At 41.9% G+C, this 21,851-nt stretch overlaps 1 protein-coding gene across 4 annotated transcripts in view; it reads left to right on the top strand.

Annotated features, from left to right (window-relative positions):
• PDE6C (phosphodiesterase 6C) overlaps positions 1 to 21,851 on the top strand; it is a 49,619-nt gene that overhangs the window by 19,594 nt on the left and 8,174 nt on the right. For all 4 annotated transcript variants that reach the window (XM_069978988.1, XM_069978989.1, XM_069978990.1 and 1 more), the window contains 13 exons: positions 1,875 to 1,939; positions 2,026 to 2,092; positions 3,721 to 3,768; positions 3,955 to 4,104; positions 7,722 to 7,865; positions 8,121 to 8,186; positions 10,151 to 10,297; positions 13,414 to 13,521; positions 14,243 to 14,352; positions 14,447 to 14,534; positions 16,362 to 16,462; positions 19,002 to 19,109; positions 20,840 to 20,903. In XM_069978988.1, the coding sequence (XP_069835089.1) occupies positions 1,875 to 1,939; positions 2,026 to 2,092; positions 3,721 to 3,768; positions 3,955 to 4,104; positions 7,722 to 7,865; positions 8,121 to 8,186; positions 10,151 to 10,297; positions 13,414 to 13,521; positions 14,243 to 14,352; positions 14,447 to 14,534; positions 16,362 to 16,462; positions 19,002 to 19,109; positions 20,840 to 20,903 (1,266 nt within the window). The remainder of the gene's footprint in view (positions 1 to 1,874; positions 1,940 to 2,025; positions 2,093 to 3,720; positions 3,769 to 3,954; positions 4,105 to 7,721; positions 7,866 to 8,120; positions 8,187 to 10,150; positions 10,298 to 13,413; positions 13,522 to 14,242; positions 14,353 to 14,446; positions 14,535 to 16,361; positions 16,463 to 19,001; positions 19,110 to 20,839; positions 20,904 to 21,851) is intronic.

Below are 21,851 nucleotides of genomic sequence, written 5' to 3'. Positions count from 1 at the left end.
CGCCCGGTCCAGGAGCGCCAATATTGACGCTCCGGGACCACTGGCACCCGGCTCTTCCCAGTACCCCTGGTGGCATTGGGTACTGGGGTAATAATGGGGGGTTAGTGTTAGCCATTTTATACCGGCTAACACTAGGCCCCAACTTAGTAATGGATTCCGTCTATTAGACGGCTTCCACTACTAAGTCTATAAAGTAAAGAAATAAAGACAAGACACAAGTTTAAAATATTTTTTTATTCAAATAAAAACACCCCCACACCCCTCATTGACCATTTTATTAAAAAAATTCAAAGAACAACAGCTGGTCATCGACGTAGTCCATGGAATCCGACGTAATCCCCAGGATACCGATATCTGAAAAACAAAAAGGGAGAAACACACAAAAAACACACAAACAGGAGCACAACACCCATCATTGTGAGCGGTGTTGTGCACCTTACAGTATGCAGCATCTTTACAGATCGCTGCTTACAGTCTGACCCCCAAGGGGTTAAGGGAGGATGTATTGCATCCCCCTTAACCCCCTGGGGGCCAGACTGATGTCAGACTGCACCCCTCCCAGCAAGGAAGGGGTTAACTGACCCCCCCTTCCTTGCTGGGAGGGGTGCAGTGTCGGGGAGGGGGTGGGGAGAGCTCTATACTCACCATCCGATGTCCCGATGTTGTCTCTTCGCTGGTCCGCAGCACAATGAAGTCACTGTGCTGCGGACCGGCTCATTATATGTGCGCTGAGCCGATCAGCCAATCAGCTGAGCGCACATATAATTCTAAATGTTTCTTCTAATAATGCTATTGTCATAACATAATTAGAAGAAACATTTGATGTTTTAATTAAAGTAAAGTGATGATTAGTACAGAATGCTCTATTGCCGGGAATATGAATTAACGGCTTATAGAGCTTCCTGTACTAATTAATATTTAATGAATAAAACACATTTTCGTGGAAATAAATTCTGTTTCGTTGGTCAATAATTTAATTCTAACGAATCCATCATTGTGCAATTCAATATACTGTCAAAAAATAAATATATAGATAAATATACATTTATTTATATATCTATTTATTTTAACAGTATATTTAATTGCAAAATGATGGATTCGTTAGAAATAAATTATTGACCAACGAAAGTGTCTTTATTACAACGAAAATGTGTTTTAGTAATTTAATATATTAACTATTAGAGGCATCGGCATTCGGCATCATTGCCGGCTATTTTTGAAGTACTCCGTACGGACCGCCTGTCAATCCACGGCCGCATGTTCAGCCGCAAACAATGGTCTTGTTAATTTTTTACGGGTCCGTTTACGATAGGGCCGTAGATTCAGACATAGTGTGCACTGTGCAGCCGCATATCCTATACTTCCAAGCATACACACGAACCACCAAAAATACTGCCGCACAATTACAGCCGCAAATACAGCCGCACTGTTACAACGTGTGAACCGAGCCTAAAGGTGGAATCTGATTGGTTGCTAGGGGCAACTGAGCCAGTTTCACTTTACATCATGTTTGATAAATTTCTCTCTATGTGTATACACATACACATCCAGCCGGGATTCCCTCAGGTGCAGTACTATGTAGAAATCACTGCCGTTGTCGCAACGTCCGTGATTACTTTGGTACTTACGTAGTGTGAACATAACCTAAGGGTAGAACATTATTATCCAGGTCCCAGAAAACCCCTTTATGATGCTTGAGTTCCATACTTGGACACACTATGGTCACCTAGTGATCTCTGCTTCCTCCTGCCACGCTGGGAAGCCCCTGGTGCAGAATATTCATCATGTGACATAAAGGAACAGACACTGTTACATTTATTGTCTTAAAAATTGTCCTGAGCAAAACTGAACTGCTCTTTCTCTTTCTCGATCAGGAAGTAAATTTTTACAAGATTATTGATTATATTTTACATGGAAAAGAAGAAATCAAAGTCATCCCGTAAGACATTACCCCCTTGTACCACAATGGTTACTGTTGTTTCAGTCCTCCCCCTAACCCCCTTACGTATTGTTTTGTCAATAAAGGACTCCCCCTGAGGATCATTGGTCTCTTGTGAGTGGACTGCCCACCTACGTTGCTGAAAATGGATTTGTAAGTTGCCTTTATATTATATTCTAGAATATTACTAATATTGGCAGGTTGTAGGTTTAGTCTATATAAGGTTGTTACATAGACTGTAGCTACATAAATCACAAATTCGGGTTATTTAACCCTTTAGATGCTGCTGTCAAAACTGATAGCATGCCTGCATTGGTGAACCGGTGGCCAGATTGGCTCCCCACGACCTCACAACCTTACTGGTCAGTGAAGCCCAAGGCCTCTACAAGGCCTCCCAGGCTGCCAAACATCGGCAACTGCTTCAGGCTGTCTGGAGACAGGCTCAAGCAATTGAGTGGATTTTATGGATCAATGCAGTTCATAGGTACTGCATTCATGCCTATGAGCAATCAGTGTATTAAAAGTCAAAACCCTTCCCATATTAAAAGTTTAAATCACCCCACTTTTCCTATCTTTGTAAATAAAAAAATATAAACAAAACAATAATAAACATATTTGTTATTGCCGATTAAATTGGCCAATAAATTATCACATTATTGATCTTGCACAGTAAATAGCGTAAGTGCAAAAACCCACTAAAGTGCAAAACTTCGGAATTTGTGTTACATCACATCCATAAAAAATGATCAAAAAGTCGCATATATGCAAGTGTGGTACCAAATAAATCTACAGATTATGGCACAAAAAATTGAGCCCTCAAATAGCCTCATAGAGCAAAAAATAAAAATGTTATAAGGATCAGAAGAGAGCAATTTTAAGCAGATTAAAACATTTTCAAAAAGTAATTTTTCTTTAAGTAGTAAAATAAAATAAAAGTTATATATTGTTGTAATCATCCTGACTCAAGAAACATACTGTAGATAACATGTCAGTTTAATCACATGGCAAATGGCATATAGACAAAATCCACCTGAAATTTAAAAAAAATACCTTTTTTTTTTCTATTTCACCCCCCTAATAATTTTTTTCCGGTTTCACTGTATATTTTATTAAAAAATTAAGCATGTAGATACAAAGAACATATGGGTCTGTAGGTGAAAAAAATGAAAGTGCTTTGGCCTTTTAAACAAGGAGAAAGAAACAAAAGTGCAAAAATAAAAATTGGCCTTAAGGGGTTAAGCAAAAAAATCTGCATCCCTATCAGCAAGTTGAGGTGGCCTTATGATAGTCTTCTTCTAATATCAATCAAATAATAAAGTTATATATTGTTGTAATCATCCTGACTCAAGGAACATAGATAACATGTCAGTTTAATCACATGGCAAATGGCGTATAGACAAAATCCACCTGAAATTTGAAAAATACCTTTTTTTTTTTAATTTCACCCCACCTAATAATTATTTTTTTTTGTTTCACTGTATTTTTTATTAAAAAATTAAGCATGTAGTTAGAAAGAACATATGGGTCTGTAGATGAAAAAATGAAAGTTCTTTGGCCTTTTAAACAAGGAGAAAGAAACAAAAGTGAAAAAATAAAAATTGGCCTTAAGGGGTTAAGCAAAAACATCTGCATCCCTATCAGCAAGTTCAAGTGGCCTTATGATAGTCTTCTTCTTAATATCAATCAAATTTACATGTAGGACTTGATAAGCAATACATCTAGCCTGTTATACCAATTCCCAACATGATCACTTACTTTATGTTATTTTTTCCACGACTCAGATTTGCAACATGATGAATGCGTCCGCAGATGATTACTTTAAATTTCAGGTAAGAGAATTGGCATGTAGATTTATTGTGTGTTATATGTTGCTAATTTCTGATTGGTTGTACTAAATTACATTTTACCATGACTTAGGTTATATTTTGTATTTTCAGCATCTGTTCTTCCTGTAGAGCTCTACAGAGCATGTACGTGTCGGAACAATAAATGGTCGGTCTGCTTTGTCTTTTCAGAAAGATCCGGTGGATGAGACGGGATGGTGCATTAAAAATGTCTTGTCCCTGCCCATTGTGAACAAAAAGGAGGAGATTGTGGGCGTGGCTACATTCTACAACAGGAAGGACGGGAAGCCATTCGATGAGTATGATGAACAAATCACTGAAGTAAGAAAGTACCCCTGCCGTTCTTCTACAGGGAAACTCTCTATGTCTATGTGTCTGTCTATATACATTATATTATATCTATTTACATTAGATAAATAGATAATAGAGATGAGCGAATGGGTTCGGGTTTGCTTCCATCCGAACCCGAACTATTTGATTAGCGGGGGCTGCTGAAGTTGGATAAAGCTCTAAGGTTGTCTGGAAAACATGGATACAGCCAATGACTATATCCATGTTTTCCACATAGCCTTAGGGCTTTATCCATGTTCAGCAGCCACCGCTAATCAAATGCCGAAAGTTCGGGTTCGGATGGACTCGAGCATGCTCAAGGTTCGCTCATCTCTACTAGATAAGTAAGATGGATACATTGATTGATATGGATAGTTATAGGCCCTACAACTAATCACTAGTATTGAGCAGACTTGTGGGTTCATCTGTGGGTTCATCTGGATTAACTATGCGAGTTCATCAACGTTCTCTGAAACCAAACGTTCGGCATTTAACTCCTGGAGTCTGGAGAAGTTACATGTAGCCCTAGAGAGTCATAGATATTCATGTTTTCCTGGCAACCGCAATGTGGCATTCAACTTCTTTAGATGCCAGGAGTCAAATGCCAAGTGCTCGGGTAACGTTGCCAAACCAGAACAGTTCAGCAAGTCCCTTCAACACTACTTATCACTATACTTGAAGAAAGGGCAGAGTGCTGTGGAAGAGGACAGGGCAGGGTACTAAGTCTCCTCAACTGGTTCCTACAATGGGGCTCTGCCGGAGACCATGGCTCCAGCAAGGCAACTGGATACCCCTGGAGAATCTGGCTGCAGCTTTCCATGACTACACTAATTGTCATTTATTGGGCTGCAGGGCGAACTGATACTTCTGGATGACATGAGATCTGGTTACCAAAGGAGACTTTGGTCTGCCCCCTATGTGAACAGTTAGGGTACTTTACTTTGACTAGCTATAGTTCTGCTGTATTTCTATTCTCTTCTTGACTCCTGATTCTAACTCCAAATCTGATCTTGGCTACGGCATTGTTTCTGGATTACTGGTCTGCCTCGCCCTTTGGATTTATCATCTACAGTATTATGTTACTCCCTATTCTGACCCCTGAGTCTGCTACTTTCTGGCCTGTTGCCTCCTGACCACTCTCTAGGTGACCAACGTACTCTTTGTCCTTGACTGTGCCCATTCTGCCCTCCTACTGAGAAAGTTCATACTTTACTTTTTGGAGGTTAAGAGTGAAGACTAAGGAGATTAGTGCCAAAATGTGGCTTAGGTAATCCACCGCTCCTGTGGGTAATGCAACAATAATGTAATGTAAAAATATTACAGAGCTTGCTATATATTTTTGTCAGCTAACAACCTCCCCAAATCATTCTGGCCATTATTAGTAAAGTATTAGGATTTGACGTTTTTTATGTATGGGAGGGTTGGAGGGTTGTCAAGAACTTTGCCCATATAGGGCCAGGGCACTTTGTTGCGGTCCTGGCTGGAAAGCTACTGTTCTGAAACTTATGACCTGATTGTTTTAATGTAGACTTTTGCATATTTTAACAATAACAGTGTGGAGGGAGGGAAGGAAGGGAAGAGAAGGTCAGAGAGGTAACAGAGGGTCAGTGGCAATATAGACCATGGTCAGTGGCATGTGACCATTCCCCGCCCCCCCTGTGTCCACCACTGAGCCTGTATATGTCTATGGAGGACAGGGCATGGTCAGATGCTCCTCCATGTCGGCCATCTTATGGACAGAAACAGAACAGAGCAGGGCAGCCCAGCCTGGTAACGGGGAGTCTGATTTTAGCTCTAGGAGGTACACAGGGAGCTGCTGTCAGTATATACAGTGAGTACACTTACTAATGCTTTGTTCTGACCTATTTTCTATAAAGTGGCCAACCCCTTTAATATATGGCCGGGCCCACTGGTATGTGTGTGCATCAAGGGTGCAATAGATATAGGGTCTCTTATGGTGGTGCTCTCACAGTGAGTGGGACAGTTCATCTATTCACAGTCGCAATGATAGAAATAAATTGTGGGCACTCACCATTACATAGACTTGCTTTATTTCTTCTTACAAAACATCAAAGTGGCAGGTTAAAAGCAGGAGATGCCATACCCACACGTGGCTATGGCGTCTCCTGCTTTTAACCTGCCACTTTGATGTTTTGTAAGAAGAAATAAAGCAAGTCAATGTAATGGTGAGTGCCCACAATTTATTTCTATCATTACGTGTTTCTTTATTATAATTCTTAAAAAAAAAAATTTATATTGTGCCAATATACAGATTTTTTTAACAGACAGTATGTACAGTCCCTTTCTCTTTTTAGACTAACAATCTAAATTCACCTATCAGTATTTTATTTTTTTTGTTATGAGAGCGAACCTGGGGAGCACTTATGAAGTCCATTCAGATATTTTCTTTGGTGGGATTTGAACCCAGATTTATTGATGAGCGAATACTGTTCGATCGAATATCTAATAGTAAGGTATTCGATCTATTGAATATTATCGAATAGTTCGCCGAATATTCAATAAATATTCGATAAGCGTTCAAATCCCCCAGCTTCAGGTTTTTACCTCCAAGTGGTCGAATAGATGTTTTTCAATAATCGAATATTTGTTCCCATAGACTTTAATGGGATCGAATATTCGATCGAATATTCAAAATATTCGGGAGATATTCGTACGAATATTGAATATTCGAATATTTCACTATTCGCTCATCACTACCCAGATTCCTTAAAGCGTAACTGTCATGTTTTTTTTACTGCAGAAATCAGTAGTATAAGCGATTTTAAGAAACTCTGTAATAGGTTTCATCAGCCAAAAAAGCCTCCTTCTGTACTCAAGAAGCAATCTCCCAGCCTCCCCCCTGACTTCTTATCTGTGCATTATCAGGCAAACACGTCTTTATTACAGAGAAGCCAGTGAAGACGGGCTCTGCTCTCTCCATTGTAAGCCTATGAAGGGAGGAGGGGCTGAGGGGGATGAGGGAGCAGGAAGAGGTGACATGAAGGTCAGCTGTTTGTAGACTGTCTGGGCACCTAAACCGCAGGATTCAGGTGTCAGAAAGGTCAGTGCTTATCTATGAACTTACTGAGAGAAGATTGCAGGGTGTTGTGCTTTGCAGGACTGCTCCGTGCTCAGTCACTCCTATCAGCCCCTCCCCTCTCCATAGCCACATAATAGAGACAGAAATCCTGCTTCATTTGATGTGAGGGGGGAGGCTGGGAGATTGCTTTTTCAGTACAGAAGGAAACTCTTTTAGTACATAAAACCTATTACAGAGTTTCTTAAAATCGCTTGTACTGTTGATATTTAATGTTTTCAGAAAAATGACCCTGAAATGACAGTTACGCTTTAAGCTACAAGGCAACATTGCTAACCACTGAGTGATTATGGAGTGAAAAACACACCAAACTGGTCAACCAATCATGTGATTGTAATATTCAATCAGAATATGACTTAGACAACACTGTATGAATTCAGACTGACCAATTCCGAGGTCATAGTCACAAAAAAGTTGTAGTAGTATCTATAGTGAGATAACTACCCGGGATGATGTAATATATGCCATATTGTCTTGTTCCATAGCATTGACACCACTTTTTTTGTTCCAGACCCTCACTCAGTTTTTGGGATGGTCGGTTCTGAACACTGACACATATGACAAAATGAATAAGCTAGAAAACCGAAAGGACATTGCCCAGGAGATGCTGATGTACCAGCTGAAGTGCACGCCTCAGGAGCTGCAGAGCATTCTGGTAAATGTTTCAAGGCTGTTTTTTTTTAGTTTGGACAAAATGTAAATATAGGGGGAGATTTATCAAACATGGTGTAAAGTGAAACTGGCTCAGTTGCCCCTAGCAACCTTTCATTTTTCAAAGAGTCTGTGAGGAATGAAAGGTGGAATGTGATTGGTTGCTAGGGGCAACTGAGCCAGTTTCACTTTTTACACCATTTTTGATAAATCTCCCCCCCCCCCCCAGTGTCTAACCAAGAAAATTTTGTTATTTTAGAAATCTAAAGAAAAACTAAATAAAGAAGTAGATGACTGTGAGCCAAAGGATCTTGTGAAGATATTGGTAGGTGACAGTAGATGTACTGTGTCTAGTGTACATTTATCTGTATCGGGATCATGTGTATAAATAGAAGTATGATTGTCTGTCAATAAATCTGTCTAAAATGTAAGACCACATCTATTCTGTGAACAGGGAATTTTTTATGTTTTAAGTATGGTGTGTGCTAAGATTTCCAAACTTTAAACGATTAATAAATATGGGCTAAGATCACCCTCCCCCCCCCCCCTACCAAAAAAAATGGAGTCTCTATACTCTATACAGAACCACAACACAGTGTTGGATCCATCATACAATGGCAGTATTATGTCCATATAAAACCGGCCTCAGTGATTATTGGCTGAATAGGCATCGGCCAATGTATTAGAGCTCAACCAACAATTGAGCAAAGCTTGTTCATTGGCTGATCGGGCTGTTATGACAAGCCGATAATTATTACCTATTGGCCGTTCATTTCCCTATGTAATAGGGGATGTGAAGGCAACGTTTGGTAGCCACAAAGGCCTGTACAAACAATCCAGCGAATAGCCAGCCCACACAACTGATCTAGTCTTCAAAGACAAGAAGAAAAGATTGTATATCTATATAAGAGGATGCACTTAAACAATATATAAAATAAACAATACTCTTAAAGGGGTATTCCAGCAAGTGCCAACTGGTTCCAGAAAGTTATACCAATTTGTAAATTACCTCTATTAAAAAAAAACTAAAAATCATCAAAATCCCAAAGAGAGTTGACACAATACCTCATCTTCCTAGAACGCCAACTCCCTACTACAGCTTACACCTAAGATAGCAATAAGTTGTGCAAAGATTATATGTACAAATGTTATAAAGGTCTAATGTGCAAACAAGTACAAAGTGCAAAAATCCAAGTAATGGACACAGTAATCAAATAAAGTGGTTAAAAATAAGTCAAATATCACCCATAATTTAAGGACCGAGAGCCAGGAGTGGGAGCCCCTGAGGCCCTATATCAGGGATGGGGAACCTTCGGCCCTCCAGCTGTTGCAAAACTACAATTCCCATCATGCCTGGACAGCCACTAATCTGGTTTAGAAAACCTATGTTAAATACCTTTTAGGCATGTCTTTCAAGCCCCTCCTCTTTAACCTAGAGGGGAGGGAGACTGCTAACAACTAGAGATAAGTGGAACACGGGCATGCAATCTGATCCTTCGTTATTTGCATATCGGTGGCTAAAAAATTTGGATGCAGCCCTAGGGATTCTGGGAAAGCATGGATCCAGCCAAATGCCGAATGATCAGACACAATGATTCTTGAGTTGCGTTCAATTCTACTAACAACATCTCTTACAGGGGTTATCAAGCGCTACAGAAACATGGCCACTTTTCCCCCACTCTTGTCTCCAGTTCAGGTGTGGTTTGCAATTAAGCTCCATTTACTTCAATGGAGCTGAGTTTTAAACCCAACCCAATCTGGAGACAAGAGAGGGGGAAAAGTGGCCATGTTTTTGTAGCCCTGGATAACCCCTTTAATCTGGAGGTCCTGCATAGTATGGATTTCAAGGGAAAAAGTATAATTCTCCACTTCTCCTGTGGTGGAGCTGCAAGGAAATTAAACACTTGCTGCCAAGTTCAAGGAGCAATGGAAAACTTAAAGAAAACAATACAGATGTGAACAGGCCGTAGTTAAATCTTGACAAAATCTTTAGAATGTCACTTTGAGGAAATTTTATTTATTATTAATAATTTATTATTTATTATTAATGCATCATTTATTTATTTCTATAAACAAAAATACTGTGTATAATTCAGTCCTGACAGTAATATAATGGTCCCAGTCTTCACCATAAGGCCTATGTTGATCCCTTTTTTTCTGTGCTGTTCTATGAAATAGCTTATAAAAGCAGTGGCACACCTTTGTAAAACAAATCCACAAGTTAAGGAAAGTCTTAGACCCGACTAATAAGATCCATCTGCTCATAAATGTTTATCTTCCTTTGAACAGAAAGAAGAGTTGCCAGACCCGGCGGCGCTGGAACTATATGAGTTCCACTTTAGTGACCTGCCGGTGTCCGAGCACGATCTCATCAAGAGCGGCATACGGCTGTTTGTAGAACTAAATGCTGTGGACAAGTTTAAGGTGCCTGCAGAGGTAAACAGCCTGACTAGGATAATGCTTCCTTATTGCAATGATATATTATTATTATTATTATATTTATATATAGTTTTACATTTGTTTTGTGAAGCCTAACATACTTGTATGTAAAACACTTTGGAGGTTCTAACTATAGATATGACATGGAGAAGACATTTTCAAAACTGTATTGTAGAGTTCCTTGTATTTGTTCTCTTCTCTCTCTAACCTGTATGAGCTGTCCTCCAAGGTTTCTCTATCCCCTGTCTGCAATATGAGCTAGTGTGTAAACCCCAGCCTCTTACTGCTGCTATCTCTAACACATAGAGCAGAAAGTCAATCTGAAAGACTTATTTTTCTATGTGAAGCAGCTAAACAGTATGAAAGTTTTAACAAAAACTAATTAGAAAGTTGCTTTATCCAGGAAACAAAGTAACAATTGAAAAAAAAAATCTGTGCATAAGTATCCATCATGGCTACACACATTAAATCTATTCTGGTTAATGATCCCACTGTCTAATATACTGAATGTCCACTGATGCCACTGATAAATAAGGATCAGATACATTGGATTTAAACATGCCCAACTCTCTGTTACTTAGGGTTGCTAAGAGAAGAGTCAGAAGCAGCTTGTCTCTTACTCTGCTTTGAAATAAATGTGGAGACTTAGTTGAGTAACTTTGCACTAATAGGGCAGCCAGAAAAATTGTGTATATCATGTAACAGAATGGCCGGTGTCAGTGAAGTTTATCCTGCCCGGTACTGCATTACCGGCCCGGGATAAACTTCATTTCTATCGAATTGGGCCAATTCACCATTGCACACAATGGAACGTGCGGCCGGAGCTGCACTCTCCATTGTGTGACCTGTCAGGGTTGTGCGGCCGCTATTTAATGAATAGCGGCCGCACAAAACTGACATGTCAATTTTCGTTGCGACCAATAGGGAACCTGGCTGGAGCGTATACTATGTGTATACACTCCGGCCATGATTCCATAGACTGCAGCACAATGTAAATTTTCTATTAATCACAGCCATTGTTGCAAATCGTCAACAACAGCTGTGATTAATAGAAAATTAAGTTTAAACATAGCCTAAAGGGTTTTGCAGGAGAAGTCTGGGCACAGCCATGGAGGAGGTGGCTGAGGTGGCTGAACATAACATTATGCACTTACCTCCCTGGCTCCAGCGTTGGGATCCGCTGTCCTCCACTTCGGTTCCTGGACTTTGAAAGCTTCCAGTCTGAGCAGGAACCTGGGATGTAACGTGTCAGGCCGGCTCAGCCTGACACATCAGGTTCCAGGTCTCAACTCAGAGTTGGAATGCCTGGGGAATGGTAACCGGAGCGGGGGACAGCGGACACCAGCGCTGGAGCTGGGGAGGTAGGTGCCTGTTGCTATTTTCAGTCATGCCCTCCTCGACTGTTTTGAAAAAAAACTGGTGCCCAGACTTCTCCTTTAATAACCGATCAGTGGGGGTCTTAGGGTCCTATTCCACGGGCCGAGCAGGGCCTGATGAACGATGTAAACAAGTGCCGATCTGCTAGATCGCCGTTCGTTTACTGGGCCTATTCCACGGCCCGATGATCGTTGAGCGAGGGCTGCAGTGACATCGTAAACCGATGTCCTTGCAGCATACACTACCTGTCAGCTCTTCTCCTCCGCTCTGTCTTCCTCCCTGGGTCCCGCGCACTCTAGCTTCAGAATGTCAGCTGACAGGCCACTCAGCCAATCACAGGCTGCGGCGGCTGACAGGCCATTCTGAAGCTAGAGCCGGGGAGAAAGACAGAGCGGAGGAGAAGCCCTGCAGGTAATGTATTTTGCTTCTCAAATCGTTGGTCGCCCGCCACGCACCGCTATTCCACCGTAGCGATGCGCGGTGGGGGAACGATGATTTTAGGTCTGGCCCTAAATGAACGATCAGCCGATGACACGATCATCGGTTGATCGTTCTCTCTATTCCACCGAGTGATAATCGGCCGAATCGGGCCGATTATCGTTCCTGTGGAATAGGGCCCTTACTGCTGGCACTTCTGCTGATCAGGCACAACCCAATGTATGGTGCTGTGCCAAGGTAAACAATGAAGGGGATTCAACACTTTCTGTAGGGTCACTACTCCTTCATTTATCTAATCGGTGTGTGTTTGCCAAATGTCAGGCCCCCACCAACCAGTTAGTGCTGGCATATTCTAATAATAGGCCATCAATATTACAGTCCCAGAACACCACTGTAACTATGTGCTGCTCCTTGTTTTAATTTACATTGAATGGAGATGGAGATGAAGAAATGCCAAACTCGATTCGATGACAGGCCAAATCTATTCTCAAATGAAATGAATGGCTGGAGGACAGGGATCGGCAGCTCTGTGATCCAAATAATCCGCTTTGTGCAAGCCCTGGGATGTGGCTTTATCCCTGCTCCTGGGCTTTCTGCCTAATGTCTATGTACACAGCCAAAAACAAGAGTTTGCATAGATTCTAAACATATCCTACAGAAATGGGAACCTGGAAAAGCAGACTAATCTTTTTCCGAATAAAGAAAGAGCACATCCAACTTCACTGGCAATTTTAATGCGGAAACTTTACAAATAGTCTAATATCAATATATCCTATTATGTTGTGTCTATAGCTGGTATACAGGTATATATCCCAGGTCTACAGAGCAACAACAAACCCTGTGTAGTCTGAACCCGAACTCCTATTGCCTCCCATCTGACCCACAACTCCTAATAAAAGTGCAGGGCCAGACGACAGAACAGTGTAGTCTGTTACCATGGAGACATATAGATTTGCACAGAAGTTTGCATAGAAGTTATTATTATAAGATCGGATTTTCTACAGATATCTGCCCTATGTGACTATATCAGAAAAGGTCTTTAGTCTCTGTTTCCATGCATTGATGAATGAACCAAGGCCCTTTAATTCAGGTCACATTGCAACCTGTCTAGAAGTTCATATGTTTGGCTATTGATTTGGTATTCCCCATGAATTCTGCCAGCTTCAGTGCGTATAATATTTCCTTACTAAATTGTAGACCACTTTCACAACATGATTTGGATTATAAGTAGTATACCTGGGGATCCATATATAAAATCTAGGTAAATATTCATATAATAAATATAACTTCCCTCCTAGGTTATGACCAAATGGATGTATACAGTGAGAAAGGGCTACCGGGATATCACCTATCACAACTGGCGACATGGATTTAACGTGGGACAGACAATGTTCACCCTGCTAATGGTATGTAATGTTTCAGTTATTGTGGCCATCTCACCATATGTGTTTGTAAAACGATCAGATATGTCTAATAGGACCCTTGTAGTCTTGACCAGGGTCGTATATACAGCTCACACTGCCCTATGCATTAATACTGAATATACCCCATTATAGGTCCATTTACACTTGACTATTATAGTTGTGATTCGCTGATTTCTGAGGATCCATGGACACATCAGAAAATTTATCTAAATTTCCAGATTTCCTGACCTGATTGTGCACGGACACCTTTCAGGATTTTCGCTGAAAGTTGTCCTTGTCGGAAAATAGGTCCGGACATTAGAGTAAATGTCATTTTTTTGCCTGGAATTACGTCACGGTTGCCTCCAAAGAACACTATAGGAACATCCAGAATTCCGGACAGCTCCGAATGAGAATCTGGAATGTGGCCAGAATTCCGGATGCGCTGGCTGCCGGACCGGGCCATTTCCCCGTCAAGTGGCATGTCAGTATGTTAATCTGTCAACATGTAGCTCACAGGTATCAAACTCGTGGTAGAGAATTTGACATCCCAGATGTAGATTATGCCAGTAAATGACGTACTCTAGGAGAACTGGATGGGGAGGACAAGAAAGTCTGGGGGATTGTAACATATTATTAATCCATATTACATGTATGACAGAAATAATATATACAAAACCCAGCATTCTGGTGACTTTAATGAAAATCCATTCATTTTCAAAAGACAGGTAAGCTCAAGAAATATTATTCTGACCTGGAGGCCTTTGCCATGGTAGCTGCTGCTTTCTGCCATGATATCGACCATAGAGGAACCAATAATCTGTACCAAATGAAGTAAGTGCCGTGATCTCTATGACTTCTACTACGAGTTAAATACCTATCATGTGGTAACTTATAATACACTGAAGACCTTTCGTCTTGTTTACAGATCTCAGGCTCCCCTCGCAAAGCTTCATGGGTCCTCTATCTTGGAGCGACATCACTTAGAGTTTAGTAAAACCTTGCTGGAAGATGAGGTAAGGATGTCTTGTCATATGTCTAAATTTTCAATAAAGGTTCATCCTCTTTCATCTCCCAGAAACAAGTAGTCTGGTCAGACTTATAAATCTGGTAATTGCCATATTGGTGAGCAGAAGTGTGCAAGTCACTGGATGTCAGGACCTTTATGCATCAAAGTATGCCACACCAATTGCCACACCACTTGATTCTGATGTATCTCACTCTAAAGGCTAACATTGGTGAATGTCACCTGTAGTGTCCTATTGTAGGGAAATATGTAACCCATGTGGTATACAGATACATTTCAACATCTAGATACCGGGCAGGTGAGGTCTAGACAAGTGTCAATACATGCATGCATTATCGCTCATTTCATTGGGCAGCAATGTACACAGTATTGTATGCATCATGGCTAACTACATTTGCTAGACCTTAAAATATGTTAATTAACTATTTTATGCTTACAATTGCCACCTATCAGGTGTGATATATTAGGCACCAAGTGAACAGTCAGTTCTTGAGGTTGATTTGTTGGAAGCAGGAAATACGGGTAAGATTTGGCAAGGACCCAACTGTAATGGCTAAAAGAGTTGGTCAGAGTAGCTTCAAAATGGTGGGTCTTGAAAAGTGTTCTTGGTAACCAGTAGTTAGTATCTACCAAAAGTGTTCCGAAGACGGATGACCATTGAGCCTGTGACATGGTAATGGGCGCTCAAGGGCAAATAAGCATTTGTAGGAAGACTTATTCCCAGGGTTGGTTTGTTGCCTGATTGGATTCTTCGTGCGAATATATAAGCTGCATCGGCCGCATGTCGCCTGGGGTAAACAGGAGATGTGAGGACAACCATGATGAAGAGCTGCATGAATGATCCAGTGGCTCAAGCAGTCTGCAGCTGATCATGTAAAGGCTCTATAACCAGGAGTGGATTGGTCCAAGTAAAAAGATCTAAACGCAATTTGCTGAAAAGATTTGTACTAGCATTGATCGAAAGGTCACAGAACATCACAGTATGACATATAAGGGGCTGCAAGGATGCACAATGGTCATGGCGCCTAATGACTCCTGTCTTGTAGACTGAAAGTGGCTACAATAGTCACAGTAACATCAGAACAGGACCATGGAGGGAGAAGGTGGGCTAGTCTGATGAATCACATTTTCGTGAAATAGAACGATAGAAAGATGAAGAGATCGAGGCCTTCAAATTCCATGGATCTCAATATGCTTGGGTATTTGTGGGATGTCACTGAGACCCCAGCTCACAATTGAATGGACTCAAAGGATATAAAGCTGGCCATGTTTTGGTACCAGATATCTCAGGACTAGTGTTGACTGGACTTGCCGAACTGGTCGAGTTCAGCAACATTCTCTGAACCCAAACGCTTGACATTTGAATCCTGACAGCTGGAGAAGTTGAATGCCACCCTTAGGAGTCCTGGACAACATGGATACAGCCTATGGCATTTCCAGCCACCGGGAGTCAAACGCCAAGTGTTCGGGTTCGGAGAACGTTGCTGAACCCCAACAGTTCAGCAAGTTCCCTCAACACTTCTCAGGACACCTTCAGAGGTCTGGAGGAGTTCATGCCTTGATAGGTCAAAGAGACCACAGAATTTTGCCCCTAGCAGTGACAGGATATTGCAGGATTATATTACCATTAGGTTGTGTAGTTTCTTTTTCTTCATCTCGGCTTTAGTATTGGCTGTATCAATCACCTATAAGTTTTTAAAAAAACATAAATTTTACATAACATGCTTAAAAAAAAAAATCCCCAAGGACAGTAGTTGGGTCTGGGCAATGCCGTTGCCCCCTGAAGCAGCGATAACACAAACTTTTTATCTTTCAGAGTTTAAACATTTTCCAGAATCTAAACAAGAGGCAGTTCGAAAATGTGATTCATTTGTTTGAAGTGGCGATCATAGCAACCGACCTGGCTCTGTACTTCAAGTGAGTGCGTGACAGTGTGCCGCGGGATAATGCCAGCTACCACATGCCAACTGGCTGATTGCCGGCATGGTTACACATGAAGTTACTTATATAACACCTTAAGTAACAAGTGGTTTACTGGGCAATCTATGTATGAATATGAATGCATGCAGTGTTAGGCTACCTTCACATTGCATATAACACCGACCGTTCTTTGACCCGGTCTTACTGAAGATCATCCCGGACGGCTGGATGATCTTAATTTCTGGTGAATTCGGATGCGGGCCAGGATTCCATCCATTCATTCAAATACAATGTATGTTTAGCAGAAATCACGGCCATTGTGTGAACATGGCCTTAAAAGGGAACACGAATCAGGATATGCCGAGGATGAAGGTATGTCTCTTACCCTCATCCTTACCGCCATTCCTGTGCACTTAGTTGTTTACTCGACGGTCAGGTAGGACCGTTTGGAGCACTGGCCTGACCCCATAGTGCCGATAAGTCCCTAATGATCATCAATGGAGTGGACCAGCTGGGGCCGGATTGTTGCTATGGGGGCAGTGCTCCTAACGGTCTTACCAGATGGGAACTGAGCCAAGGATGAAGGTAAGAGACATACTTTTATTCTCTGTGTCTCCTTTGCTTTAGGGAGCTATCAGCAGGTTAGATTCGTCTATGGATACCTTAACATGCATTTTAATATTGCATTGTTCTTATTTTACTATGTTTTCACACTCTAAAGGAATTAGAGTAAGAACATGCAGGCTACTGCAGATAAACTGGGGCAAATTTTTAATAAAGACCAATAGGGAAAATGTTTTCCACCAGAATAGGTACAATGCAACATTTAAAGATGCCCATAACTTTTAACCCTTTAGCTATGAACTAGAAGAGTGTAAAGGAGGCTGACTCTGGTCATACATTTTTTAATAACTACTGTCCAAACAGGATGGTAGCAACTGACAGAAGAGTGTGACTACACAACCACCTTACTGACCTAATGGTTGCCCTGCATAGAAAGAGTAAGTAGAGAGTGATTCAGATAACTATGTTAATCTGTGTTAATCCTGGTCTGTATAATCTCTTTGTAATCCTGACCAGTTTGTGCTAGTCATTAGACCTAATAAGAGTATGAACAGGTTTCATTTAAGACCAACTGCCCCATATTCCTCCTAGACTGTATTTGGTAGGTACCGTGCAGATGCCCCTGTGCTGTGTATATGGAGGTAGCACAGATGATGCCTATTCACAGGGTCGTAGCTAGGATTCACAGGCCCCCCCCTCCCCTGCGCACAACACAAAGCACTGTATATTATACACACACATATATATATATATATATATATATATATATATATATATATATATATATATAACACACACACAGTGTATGCTCTGTAATGTGGCCACAAAATAAAATCACTTGTGGCCAGAGGCAGAATCCTGGCTGCAGCAGAGCAGAGAGCCAATGGCTGTTTGCTAGGACAGTCCACAGTTTTTACCTATAATGTCCCATTAGGAGCCCTTATGGTTAAATACATAGGTGTAGGAGCAGACTACCTTCTGCTTAACCCCTTATGTATTGCAGTGTGTAAAGTGACCCAATGTTCAGAAGACAAGGAGATATCTGCTTAACTGCTGGTACACTGATAACCCCTGACCTCTGCACGGAGCCCTGCACATTTTCCTACTTGATGGCGCAGCTGGAAAACAGAGGTCTGGGGTTATCAGAGGAGATCTCTTTGTCTTCATCTTAACCCTTTTTTTGTGTTGCTGCATGTAAGTAAACACTGAGTCACTTACACACTGCAGTACATAAGGGGTCAAGTAGAATTACAGACGCTTCCCTTCTCCCCTGTGCCCCCCTCCTGCACGGGCCCCATAGCAACTGACTACCCTGCCTCTATGGTAGCTACGCCACTGCCTATTCACTCTGTGCCAGTCCTCATTACAAAAACATGTATAAAAAGTGGAAAATGTCCTCATTACAAGCATGCATGTTCAAGCTGCAGAATACACTCCGCTACACTGGTAACGGTAGGAGGTACATGCAGTAGAAGTCCAGTAGCAATATTAATGTACCCCCCCCATTCCAAATATAAGCCCTAGTTACAGTCAACTGACGCGATCCCTGACGCTGAGTGGCTAAGCCTCAGCCAATCAGACCCAGACATGTTATGCTCCGCCCCCACCTGCTCAACACAAGCTGCAGGGGAGGCAGGAGGGGTAAGAGGATGCACAGGGGACACTGAATATAGGGGGGATGCAGGGTACATGGGCCAACTACAGAGGGGGAAGGGAGGTATACAGTATGGGGCAATAACTACAGAGGGGTAGGTGGGTATAAAGTATGGAGGCTAACTACGGTATAGAGTGGGGCTACAGTATAGGGGCATACCATTTTTCTTAGAAAAAAAGACACCTATGGCAAAAAAAAGCCTATACACGAGAAATGTTGACACACACTGAGAGGGTGCTTGTGGTATTTAAACTTGTTGTTTTGTTCTTAAGGTGTTAGCTGAATACAATGACACCTTCTCAATCTGGTTTAACACAGGAAAAGGACTATGTTTCAGAAGATAGTGGATATGACGGAACAAATGCAGTCAGATGAGGAAAGGATCAAATATATTATCTCCGACCCAACAAAAAAGGAGATAATCATGTGAGTGTTTGTAATTGTACATTACTATTGGTTCTTTTGGGTCACTTTTACAGGCCATTTAGATTGTAAAAATTACTTTAGATCACCTCTCACTAAACTTTCTAAAAAAACAAAAGTTTTAGTAGACCCCGACACCAACTTAAATCACAGATACTATGAGGAACATGATGCTTGCCCCCTTTCACCACCACCTCCTAGACTGTTGAGAGGTATGTCTGCCATAAGGTACACTCATCCTCAGACTCCGGGTAACCTTTGATATTCAGCCAACCCGAAGGCTCATGCAAGACCAGAGGTGCTTACAATGTAAAGACCTGTGTGCAATGTGCCTTAAGTTGGTGGGACTTATGGCACCATCTAGGCTATCACTCCCTTTAAATCCCTTGCATACACCAGCCCATTCAATATGAATTGCCTTTTTATGACTGACAGGAACAGTGTAACTGTCATTTTAATGTCACCTTTCAGAAAACTATCAATAGTACAAGCAATTTTAAGAAACTCTGTAATAGGTTGTATTAAGCAAAGAGTTTCCTTCTGTACTCAAAAAGCTGTTTTCCTACCTCCCCCTCCCAATTCAGAAGAGGCATGGAGAGGAGAAAAGGCAGCCCTGCAAAACACTGCAATCTTCTCTCACCAAGTTTCCCTATGAATCCAGCGTTTTATGTGCCCAGTCTCTAAACTGTACAGCTGCTTGTCTCCCCATTCCTGCTCACTTATCCCTTCTCGACTCCTCCCCCTCCATAGGTTATAATGGACTATGCCAAACCCCTCTTCACTTTGCTTCCCTGTAATGAAGACTATTATTAGGATAGGGACAGGGAGACACAAGGACAGGTGAGCCCTGAAGCTGGCACCCGCCCCGCTCTCCCTACCTACTTGCTTCAGATGCTCTAAATAGCAACAGACAACTGGACCGCAGTCCCTGATTTCACTAAGTGCAACACTGAACAGAACAAGACAATACACAACACAATGAAGGGAGAGTTAGAAGTCCAAGTCAGAAACCAACCAAGCAGCAAAGAACAAAATTGTATCCAAAGGGGTAGTCAAAGGGTTAATAGCAGGTCAGGTAACCAGAATACAAATGCAGGAAAACGCTAGGTCAAGTAACACTAGTCAAACTAGGGACTATCACAGGCAAGGAACATGAGACAGGGGAGGATACTTATGGGACCTGGAGTCTCAGCCACAGGCGTGATTGGGGCTGAGGCTCCAGGTCCTGCCCAGATACCAACAGCTGACTGGTGTGCCAGCTGTCAGTCAACAATCAGTGAGCACAATACACCTTATGTCAGGGAGAGAACACTGGCCACAGCTACAATACGGAATAGCACAGCAGAGCAAAACATGAGAAGAAGTCTGGCTGCCAAGGACGCCGAGCCAAACGCTCGGGCCGAGTCCTAACAAACAACTTTGCCTGATAATGAACAGATAAGGGGGGGGTCTTTTTGAGTACAGAAAGAGGCTTTATGTCTAATAGAACCTATTACAGAGTTACTTAAAATCATTTGTACTACGTACGTAGGCGTATGGAAACTTGGATCTTTAGTGGTTCCCAAGATTGAAGGAACCAGTAGCCAGATCCTCGGTGATCACCTGTTTTATGGCATATCTAGTAAATAACGTCCAGATACAATGACACGTCTTTGTCCTTGACTTTGTCCGCTGTTGTTATACTGACACTATACTATAGTATTAATCCCCAGAAACTGTTTTTATCACAATAGGGCCATGATGATGACAGGATGTGACTTGTCCGCCATTACTAAGCCCTGGGAAGTACAAAGCAAAGTATGTATCTGCGAATATAAGACCTATAATGTGCCAAGTCCTCTGTCTTGTGGTTTTTGTAATACTTCCCTAATTGTGCTCAAAGTTCTAAAGAATGTCTTTAAAAACAAATGGGATGTTGTACTTTCCAAGGTGTGAAAAGTTCATGTAGTGAACTACATGCTACATTGCTACAGTATATAGCTGTCAGAGCAATGAGACACATGGTACCTTCAAAACGTTTATATATCTGTGCTTCTAAAATGTAGTAAAATGCTTTTCTTCTCCTGTACAAAGTGTCAAAGTGGTGTCCCAAGCCCCTGAAGTGGTAAGGGCTGTAATTAGAGACTAGCACAACTCACGCATGCTCAGGTTCGTCCGAACCCCAGTGTGCGTAAGTTTCACTATCATTTTTCTCACGCATGCTCAGGTTCGTCCGAACCCCAGTGTGCGTAGGTTTCACTATCATTTTTCTCACGCATGCTCAGGTCCGTCCGAACCCCAGTGTGCAGCATTTCATTACCAGTCACTGAGGAAGTTGGATGCTAGGGAGTCCTGGAAACATTGGTATAGAGTAGAGGAGACATTTATTAAGGCTTACAAATGTCCCCGCAGCTCCGGAGCTCAGAGGCGCACTGTCTCTACATAAATCCCGTGCGCACGGAGCCCGTCTGTGCCAATAAATTGAAACCTATGCCAGCTCAGAGCTGGTGTAGGTTTCACTATCATTCACGCCCCCTCTGCATGCAGCCGCACCCCCGTAATGTCCCCTCTCTGCCCCACTGGCCCAGAAGGAGCAGATCGGCCCGATGCGAATAAAATATTTGCAAATAGACCATGAGCGAGTATTTTTACGCGATCTGACCTATCTGCGCCTAAAAAAGGCATTTTAGCCTTTTAATAAATTTTCCCCCTATGACTGTAGATGAAAGGTTCAATGTGTCTCTATGGGAGCTTCTGGAAACAGCT

The sequence above is a fragment of the Dendropsophus ebraccatus genome, chromosome 8 (assembly GCF_027789765.1).
Source record: "Dendropsophus ebraccatus isolate aDenEbr1 chromosome 8, aDenEbr1.pat, whole genome shotgun sequence".
In the NCBI taxonomy this organism is placed as follows: domain Eukaryota; kingdom Metazoa; phylum Chordata; class Amphibia; order Anura; family Hylidae; genus Dendropsophus; species Dendropsophus ebraccatus.
The sequence above is the reverse complement of the archived record's forward strand: the minus strand, read 5'-3'. Positions and strand labels throughout refer to the sequence as shown.